Raw genomic sequence first — 10,371 nt, 5'->3', positions numbered from 1 at the left:
GTATCGGAGAAAAATTTTTTTTTTTTATTAAAACACGATTAGACATAACAAATACACGTATCGGACGAATGTCGATGAGTGTCGTGTCGAAAATGTGTCCGACACGCGGACATGAGCGAAGTGTCCGTAGCTATATATAAAGGAAAAAGGAGAGAGTTAAATTGCATAACTTAAACTTAAAATTAGTTGTGGCGTTCAAGAGAAACAAATCTGACACGTGGTTTAGCAGAAAAGAGTGTGAAAAAATGGCGAAGAAGGAAGCATCAACAGAGAACGGTTTCAGCTTCACGAGAAGCGCAAGCAGCAATGCCCGTAACGGCCTCGCTAGGATCCAAACCCATACCAACACGCCGGAGGTCTGCCACGACGACAGCACCCCTCCGGTGAGAGCCCAAACCATTCACGACCTTCACTCTCTCCAGAAGAAGAAATCATCTGCCCCCTCCACTCCCATCACTTCTTCTTCAGCCACCTCTCCCTTTTCCACCATTCTTGAAGAGGAACGCCAGCGCCTTCAACTTCAATCCATCAGGTACACTTTCAACTGGAATGGATCCTCTCAATTTTTTTTAACAATTGAGAGAATAGAGTGTGATTTTTTATTATTAATTTTATAAGTAATACTAAAAATAAATATGAGAGAGAAAACAATAAAAGATTAAAGATTATATTTTACATTCTCAATTTTTTTTTATCAATTGAGAGGATTCTGTTCCCCACCTTCATCAGCTTTGAGTACTACTTCGCGATTATCATGACCGATAGCCGATAGATAATTTAATATGTTTGACTGAATAGCGCGTCATTAGCGTCGTTGACTCGGGAGACAGGGCCTAAGGTGGTGAGAGGAGACCCTGCTAGCAAGGTTGTGACTCATCATCACCATGATCATCATTATATTACTCCTACCTTTGATGCTAGTGACAGTGCTCTCAAATTCACCCACGTTCTCTACAATCTCTCTCCTGCTGGTAAATCGATTAACCCTCTTCTCAGATTTTCAAGATCTCAATTGCACCAATTACATATTTGAGATTGACAAAAGTGCATCATATCAGGACTAACATGGTGCATTTTTGTTAATTTCAAAGACATAGTTATGTTAGATTACCGTGCGAAATTCTCGATCATCATAGAGATTTCGGGAGGAATCAAACAGAGAGAACATGAGATAAAAAAAACGTTAAGGTCTTTTCATCTTATGTTCTCTCTCAGTTGATTTTTCCTTGAAATCTGTCTAATGGTCGAGAGTTTCCCACGGTGGCCGACTAGTATAATCATAATTTCGGAGACTATTTTAGGGAAAGCGACTGAATCATTTTGTTACTAATCTTAATTTTTAGAGACTTTTGTTACTAATTGACGCTTGTGTGTGTTTTGGTTTGGTGCAGAGTTGTATGAACAAGCGATTAAGTATGAGAAAGGATCGTTTATTACGGCAACGGGAGCATTAGCCACACTTTCGGGTGCAAAGACTGGACGGTCTCCCAGAGACAAAAGGGTTGTGAAAGATGAGTCCACTGAGCATGATCTTTGGTGGGGCAAGTAAGTGTTAGTTAGTTACTGATCTTATTCTTGAGCTGCTTGGTGATTAAAATCGATGATTAATCTTGTGTTTTGTAAACCCAATATTCATTAATCCATTCCATTTCAGGGGCTCACCTAATATTGAAATGGATGAGCACACTTTCTTAATCAACAGAGAAAGAGCAGTTGATTACTTGAATTCCCTTGAAAAGGTGAGAATACAATGTTTGATTGATCCGGTTTTTCTAGAAGAATTAATAAATAGACTCAGTGTTACTCGTATTTTAATTAAACCATTTTTTTTTTTATTTTTCAAACTTGAACCGTGTCAAAAACACATCAGAACCGTGAAATAAGGAAATTATATTAGATTGATAGATAGTAGTATATAGTTACGGCTTTATCTATGCCTGGATCTTTGGGATTGGTAGCTTCCCACTCTTTTTCTTAGTGATCATGACTCATGAAGTATTTAACAATTTTGCTGAGCGTAATGTTCTTTTGAGTGTTAATAAAAAAAATAATGTTCTTTTGAGTTTATAGTAGATCCGCCAATGAGTAATAGCTCAAATGACATAGTCTCTCCATACTCATTTAAGAGGTTGCGGGTTCGAGTCTCCTATCTTTAGACAAAAAAAAAATTTAGTGGATCCAATCGGAACCGAGTAAATTTGTGATTCAATTCACACTTAAAAAAAGATAAGAAAAATATAAAATCATCGGAAAACTTGCACAAACCACAAAGCAAAAAATAGAAAATAAAAAAATTGCTAATCGAACGGATCAAATTCATTTTTATACACCATTAGTAATACAAATGTCAGCATCTTAAATTAAAACAAAAGGAGATATTTGTTGTGAGCTGTGAGGTGTTGCCTTTCTTTATTTCATTGCATTGACGGGGTTTGACAGAGATAGATTTTTCCAATTTTTTTTAAGGTGTAATTTTTTGTTATTGAACATTTTTTTCGTAATCCCAGAAAAACTATAATAAAAAATTATACTTTACAAAAAAAATTAAGAAAATTTATTTTCCTGTAATCATGATACATAACACGGGGAACATGATTTGTGACCTTTTCCATGAAGTTGACTTTGATGGTGAACGTGTCACTGAGTAATCAGATAAGTTGAGAGAATTAGGATAAGGTACAAGTCACAATTTCTATCTTTCTATCTGCTTTCCCCAATGCATGTGACTTGGGATTCGATTTTGCGTGTGAGTCCCACCACCTCATTAGATAGCAACAGTTTTTCCCTAATTTGAGTTACCACTATTATATCATATAGTAGTGCGAAGTAATTTATTGTGTAATTAATTATGTAAACTTTTTATTAGAAATAAATAGTGTGTATGTATATCAATTTACGAATATAGAATTGTATTAGCAGGAAGGTACATCCTTTATATTCGTATTATTTTATTAGAAAACTTTTAAGTGTATTGGTACACTGATAATTAAGATCAACGATTAAAATTCACTAAAATATCAGTATACAGATATACTTAAAAACTTTCCTATTTTATTTATAAATTACATAATCCTCTGATACGTCAGAACTAGAAAGTCACCAAGAATAATGTTACTTTTGAAATAAAATATTCATTGAGTGAGACCCATCACAATCCATGTGACTAAATTTAATATCTAGTTGGCCATCTTCAAGTTTGTTAACTCGCTTTAGAAGTTTCTTTTAAAAAAATTGGTTCTAAATAAAAGTGATTTAGCTAAGGTTTCTTGAGGAACAAGTAGGATTTTAGGATATGTAGTTACACTATAAAGACCTTAAAGTAACCAACTTGGGTTAGTCAAATAGTTAGCTTACTCGATAGTATAAGTAAGTCTCCGAAATCTTCTTATGTATGCAATAACTCATTGATCAGGTAAATAAATAGAGTTTAGATTTGTGGCGGATTAGTCATTGATCTATTAGACCAGGAGATACTGTGAGATATCAAAAATAAATAAATAAAGACCTTAAAGTTCAAATGGATTGTCTGATTAATTGGAAAATACAATGTAAATTTCCATTACTGTTTTATCAATAGTAGAAATCTGATATGATCAAGTAGGTCGTGATAATGATTATCTATGACTAGTTCTTTTAACTTTGTAAATTGATCTGAGTTCAGGTTTTTGTGAATGATCAATTTCTGAATTGGGACCCAGAACATAGAATCAAGGTCCGAATTGTATCAGCAAGAGCTTATCATTCCTTGTTTATGCATAATATGTGAGTAATGAAGCTGAGCTTTTGAGCATTAGCATATATTTCTATACAATCTTCAAAACAAAAGTTGAGTAGACAATGAAGAATGCTAGATCTATAAGAAGAACAATTTTAAGAGATTTTTTTTTGGCAGGTGCATTCGACCAACTCCTGAAGAGCTAGAGGAATTTGGGACCCCGGATTTCACTATATACAATGCCGGACAGTTCCCTTGTAATCGGTACACGCATCACATGACTTCATCGACCAGCATTGACATCAACATAGCAAGGAAAGAAATGGTCATCCTAGGCACACAATATGCTGGTGAAATGAAGAAAGGTCTTTTTAGTGTTATGCACTACCTCATGCCGAAGCGCAACATTCTCTCGCTTCACTCGGGCTGCAACATGGGAAAAAATGGCGATGTTGCGCTCTTTTTTGGATTATCAGGTGTAGTTGAATGAGTACCTTGTTGCTGTAGAGTCATCTCTTGCATATCCATCAATGTTGTAACCTATGTTGAGTTTTCTTTAACCCCTTTGATGTTGTGATCCTCATAGGTACTGGAAAGACAACTCTTTCTACTGATCATAACCGGTATCTAATCGGAGATGATGAGCACTGCTGGAGCGAAAATGGGGTGTCGAATATTGAAGGAGGTTGCTATGCAAAGTGTGTTGATCTTTCAAGGGAAAAGGAGCCAGATATCTGGAATGCTATCAAGTTTGGGACTGGTAACAATATTGTTATATTTTGGCAAAATATGCTTACCTTACACTTCACCTGATAGATGCTTGCCTCGTTGTGCAGTGGTTGAAAATGTTGTTTTCGATGAGCATACTCGGGAAGTAGATTTCTCAGACAAATCCGTAACCGGTAAGTATTAATAGATCCATGTCGAAGTAAAAAATGTTTAAGGATGTCAATCAAACTAACTGAATCTTATAGCAAGTGAGATCATAGCTGAACTTGTGAACTACTACTTTGTAAAACCAATAACAAAGTTATCATTGGAATTTTGTACATAATTTTTTAAGCAAAAGTTCCATGTCTAAAATTGCGGAAAATATGAAATTTTACAGATTACTGTGAATGATGAAATAACTATAATTGAAATAATTTATATACAAAGTAATGATTCAAAAATCTAGGATTTATACTATAATATTAGTTTGAATCTTTTGGTTTTGCAGAGAACACTCGTGCAGCTTATCCTATTGAGTACATACCTAATGCTAAGATACCATGTGTTGCTCCACATCCAAAGAATGTTATCCTTCTAGCTTGTGATGCATTTGGGGTTCTCCCACCAGTAAGCAAGTTGAGCTTGGCACAAACAATGTACCATTTCATCAGTGGCTACACGGCACTGGTAATTTGTGATACCTTTCATTTCTAAGAGCATTTACAGATACTCATGTTTGATTTACAATGTTTGAAAGCTATATATAAAAACAGAAAATATGTATGGCAGATGCTCATAGAACACACACTATTTGAGTATTTGTGCTTCAGAATCATGCAAGAATTAGTTAGTTGTTCGAAGAGTTGCTGTTGTAGTTAACTAAGTGCATTGTGAAACAGGTTGCTGGGACTGAGGATGGTATAAAGGAGCCACAAGCGACCTTCTCTGCTTGTTTTGGGGCAGCATTCATAATGATGCATCCTACCAAATATGCAGCTATGCTAGCCGAGAAGATGCAAAAGCACGGTGCTACCGGATGGCTTGTCAACACCGGCTGGTCAGGAGGAAGGTGCGGAATCAAAGACAATGCATATCAGTTTTTCATCTTTTGTAACACTGAATTTTCTTTTATCTTTCTCTATAAATTGGCAGATATGGAGTAGGCAATAGGATAAAGTTAGCATACACAAGGAAAATCATAGATGCCATTCACTCCGGGAGCCTCTTGAATTCAGAGTACACTAAGACTGAGGTATTTGGACTTGAGATCCCAACAGCAATTGAGGGTGTCCCTTCTGAAATATTGGACCCTGTGAACACTGTAAGTTGATATATTCAATGTTACTATTTTCTTTTTTAACCATCTTTTTTCTCTTGTCAAGTGTTATATTTTGGTTTTATTTTGCAGTGGGCTGATAAGAAGGCATACCAAGATACTCTTCTGAAATTAGCGAGTCTTTTCAAGAAGAACTTTAACGGATTCATAAGCTACAAGATAGGGACAGATCAGAGTTTGACAGAAGAGATTCTGGCAGCTGGTCCTACTTTGTGATTGCATTTGGAACACTTTAGACTAAGAAATGGACACAAGTTTCTGAATATTCCATCCATTATATGTTTGAGTTTCACTGAAAGATGATCATTTACATTTTATGTACCCTTTCATGCATCTGTCTGTATATTTGTTATTCTGAGCGAGTGTTATTACATATTTAGAATTTTGCATTATGAGGCTACGGTCTCTTCTCTTGGCTATATTTGAATTGAAGTGTGGTATTAAAAATACATCAATGTTCTGCAGATAGTTGGCTATAGCTATATTCATGGTTGTAGTAGTAACAACTTGAAACTAAGTCACCAATATCTCCAACACACTAACAATGCATGACAATGGACAGTGTTATTTGACGAGGGAAGTTTGGATAATTTTTTAAGCATGGTGGAGATGCCATATATGGAGGCCAAACATCAGGAATTAATTAAGCTCAACGGTTGATACCCACTTGAAAAAAAAAAATTAAAAAAGAAGAAACAACCCCTTAACAATTTAACTCGCCATTTTAATGAAGCGTAAGCATTGGAGTTTTTTTCCCTTTGACCAAGTGTTGAAAATTCGGAACTTGTTTGGGTGAGTTTTTAAAAAATAAAAATTTTTGGGTTATCTTTTGTTAAAAATCTTTTAAAAAGGTAAAAATAATTTTATGTTTAGATATTTTATATAAAAAGATCTTTTTACCTATCAATTATGTTTGGATTACAATATGATAACAATATTTTTTTGTTTATTTATTATGTTAACAATTTTTTTTTTTAGCCGATGAGTAATAGTTCAAATGGCATAGTCTCTCCATACTCAATTAAGATGTTGCGGGTTCGAGTCTCCTATCTTTGGTAAAAAAAAAAAANNNTTTAGGATTTGTTTGAGTGAGTTTCTAAGAAAAGATCTTTTTTCGAGTTATTTTCTTTTAAAAGATCTTATGAAAAAGTAAGTAATTTTATGTTTAGGTATCTCATGCAAAAAGATCTTTTTTTTTATCAATTATGGGCTTGTTTGGGTGAGCTTTTAAGAAAAGATCTTTTTTCGAATTATCTTTTTTTTAAAAATCTTATGGAAAAGTAAAAGTAATTTTATGTTTGGATATCTCATACAAAAAGATTTTTTTATCTATCAAATATATTTAGATATAACGATATAAAAGTACTTATTTATTTATTTATTACATGAAAAATATCTTTTTTTAAGGAAAAAATATCTTTTAAAAAAAGATGTAAATTACAGCTTCTCAAAAAAAGTATTTTTTTTATTTTTCTAGTGCTTTTACTTTTATTACTAAAAATTTGCCAAATACGCTAAAAAATTAAAAAAGATATTTTTTCATTAAAAAAAATCTTTTTTAATCAAAATAATGGCGCCCAAACAAGCACTATGTTTAGGTATAACAATATAAAAGTACTTTTCTGTTTATTTACTACATGAAAAACAAAGATATTAATTCCAGCTTCTCAAAAAAGATATTTTTTTATTTTTCTAGTACTTTTACTTTTACTACTTGAAATTTGCCAAACACACTAAAAAATAATAAAAAAGACGAAAAAAGATCTTTTTTTATCAAAATAATGACGCTCAAACAAGCACTTACTATTAAACATTTGCTAAACACACTAGAAAATAAAAAAAAAAACTTTTTTCATTGAAAAAAAATCTTTTTCTATGAATTTAATAACGGTCAAACAAGCACTTTATACTCACATTCAACATGAATAATTTTAAAATTTTGGATCAACTGTCTCATCTATTAAGGTGCCTACAAGTAATGAAGCGTCTCATTTTCCAAACCATTCGGTGATTAAGAATCATGTAGAGATATGTTGCATCAGAATAAATTATCCTTTGACAGAGTTTACAAGGGTCAAACTTTAAATATCAGAAGATACATGTATATAAGGAAGATCCTGTAAAATTGCTGTCACACAGCTAGTTTTATTTCCTTGGATCAATCCAGTAACATTAAAACTTGAGCTCTACTGTTACAGCTTTTACAAGAAATAGATTAACTAAGATTCAGTTGATGTGGTTGCATCGTCTTTGTGCTTGATCATACCAGAATCCACAAGAATGGGAACCTCTGCTGCAAGCCATGGGGCAAGGCCTAAGCAAAGTGCATGAGCTATGCCAAATCTGGGGCTGCAAAAGGTAGTCAAAAATAAAAAGAATATAACCATTTAGAATTCAGCATAACACGAGACCTCAGAATTCAGTATAACAGCGAGAGGTGCTCAAGCAAAATCTTCTATGAAAACCGAACTCAATTCATCAACAAAAATAGGTCATTTATATGGAGATTATGCAGGTTTTGATCTTTGCTATGCCACTATGAACAAAGAATGTAATTGCATTCCCAGGCAGAACAGGAAATATTTCAAATCACCAATCTTGAGATTGAAATAGAAAGCTCTACTCAATAATCTGCTTGTCACAAATCAAGCAATCTTATTGTGCCCAAGCAGTATAAATTCTGGATATTCAAGGTATTATGCAGGGTGGATATGATAATTAAGGACCACCGGGTATTCAGATCAAGGGTCTACTACTTTACTTTGGTGAATTGTACTGTGACCAGTTCAGGCAGTAAGCACAATCTGTTTCCATCTATTTTCTACAAAAGTACAAAATAATAGGGGTTTGTAGCGGAGGGAGTGGCAAGGAGTGGCCTGGCTAGATTTAAATGAACAATGTGCCGTAAAAGAAATTACCCTTCATTGTCATTCTATTACAGGTCACTCCCTCCCATTACTATGAAATCTTTCAAACATGGCCCAAAGTTGAAAGGAAAAAAACCACTTCAGCTATGTCACTCAATTCCTATGCGGTAAATCTTAAAAAATTTTCATATAACTCAGCATTTTCGTAACCATGTGTATCTATCTTTTCTGCAACAGGTAGCTAATCTAGTGTGAAACCTATTCTTTCGCAATCCATAGGAGCATCAACAAACAACAAGGGAACAGTACCTAGTTTCCTTTCCAGTAACGAAAACCATGCACAAACCGCCACATGCAGGGACACGGCCATACAACCATAGCCGCCATTATGCACAGGAAATAACAGTATCCCGTGGCAACAACCAAGTCTTTCTTTCCAAACTTAGTGAGCTCAAAAACATGAAATATAAAAAAAAAACCATTGTATCTAAAAAACAAGCATCCACATTGGTACGGGGCCAATTTCCCATCATTTTTTTGGGTCAGAACAACAGAGGCATACAACCCCAAACCACCATTATGCTTATGCACATAAAATAACAGCACCAATAATGGATCTCCTCCTCACTATCAATTTTTACATATAAGGTCAAGAGCGATCCTTCACCATACACAATCCATATACACTCAATTTCCAACAACCAAAGTTTTCCGCACTTGTAGCCATTGTAGCCACACCATAAATCATTGCTATAAACAAATCCACTCGAACATTCACTCTCTCTTTTTTTTCCTAATAGTTTCTTCTACATGTATACATTCCCAACAAAATAAATAAATAAATAAACAAACAAAAACGAAAAAAAAAAGTACCAGTTTTTGGCCCAAAGTGGCTTGAAGTGCACAGTCAAGCAAATCTTTCCACCTCTATACATCTGCAAGAAAAATAAATAAATAAATAAACACAAATCCCTAAATTCCCAAAAGAATTAAAATAATTAAGAGAGAAAAGAAAGAACACCTTCTGTGTCTTGCCGTCCAATTGAGGAAGCTCGAGCTCGGGGGCGGTGGAAGGGTAAGTGACGGGAATGTCGAATTGGAGGTCGAACTCGTACTTGAGGAGGTTGTGGACGTACCAGCACTTGCCGGTCCACCGTGTACCCTCGGGGTTTGCGGCGGAGATCCGGAACCAGTCGTTGTCGTTGGACTTGTTCATCTGAGTGTATGCGATGAGAGCCTTGTACTCTTCCTTCAGCCTCTGCGTCCATGCGGCGCCGTCGCGTGGCCCCGCCTTTGTTCCTAGCAGAGGGATCTTCGTCAGCGTCGACTTCGTGTTCGGGTCCCAACCTTCCATTCTCTCTCTTCCTTCTTAGCTTCAAAACCTCCTTCTCCTCCTGATTTGCGCTTCTTCTGCGTGCTAAAACGTTTGATACGTGATGTGATTCTATGCTTCGCTTTTTCCATTTTATATTTTCGGATCTTCCAAATCCCAAAAATATTCGGTTTCATCTTTTTGGAAAGAAATTTTAAATGAGAGAAGAATTAATTAAGGTTCATGAAACCGAATTAGCCATCCAACAGTTTTAGTGATTAGTTTATTAATTTATTAATTTAATTATTGTTCAACTACACAAATTAAACTTACATCATAAAAATTAAATTTATTATAAAATTTTAAATATTATTTAATATTAATATAAAATAAATAATAAAATAATATTTTACTAATAAAATCAACTTGG

At 34.5% G+C, this 10,371-nt stretch overlaps 2 protein-coding genes across 3 annotated transcripts; one reads left to right on the top strand and one right to left on the bottom strand.

Moving 5' to 3' along the window:
* On the top strand, window positions 145–6,230 carry LOC107606247 (phosphoenolpyruvate carboxykinase (ATP)). 2 transcript variants are annotated; one of them, XM_016308274.2, is made up of 12 exons: window positions 145–532; window positions 799–971; window positions 1,392–1,545; window positions 1,655–1,739; window positions 3,662–3,762; window positions 3,893–4,191; window positions 4,302–4,475; window positions 4,552–4,617; window positions 4,935–5,113; window positions 5,326–5,495; window positions 5,579–5,747; window positions 5,835–6,230. In XM_016308274.2, exons 1-12 carry the CDS (start codon window positions 246–248, stop codon window positions 5,976–5,978), a joined length of 2,001 nt encoding a protein of 666 aa, XP_016163760.1. In that variant the 5' UTR covers window positions 145–245; the 3' UTR covers window positions 5,979–6,230. The 2 variants fall into 2 exon arrangements, with proteins under 2 accessions (XP_016163760.1, XP_020962212.1); XM_021106553.1 differs by lacking the exon at window positions 799–971 and having other exon boundaries at window positions 426–532.
* LOC107606246 (ubiquitin-fold modifier-conjugating enzyme 1) lies at window positions 7,759–10,089 on the bottom strand. The gene is made up of 3 exons (XM_016308272.2): window positions 9,651–10,089; window positions 9,503–9,564; window positions 7,759–8,111 (listed from the first exon to the last, which is right to left on the bottom strand). The coding sequence occupies exons 1-3, from the start codon at window positions 9,981–9,983 to the stop codon at window positions 7,982–7,984; spliced, it is 525 nt and encodes a 174-aa protein (XP_016163758.1). The 5' UTR covers window positions 9,984–10,089; the 3' UTR covers window positions 7,759–7,981.

This window comes from Arachis ipaensis, chromosome B07 (genome assembly GCF_000816755.2).
Source record: "Arachis ipaensis cultivar K30076 chromosome B07, Araip1.1, whole genome shotgun sequence".
NCBI lineage: Eukaryota > Viridiplantae > Streptophyta > Magnoliopsida > Fabales > Fabaceae > Arachis > Arachis ipaensis.
This window is presented reverse-complemented; position numbering and strand designations above follow the sequence as displayed.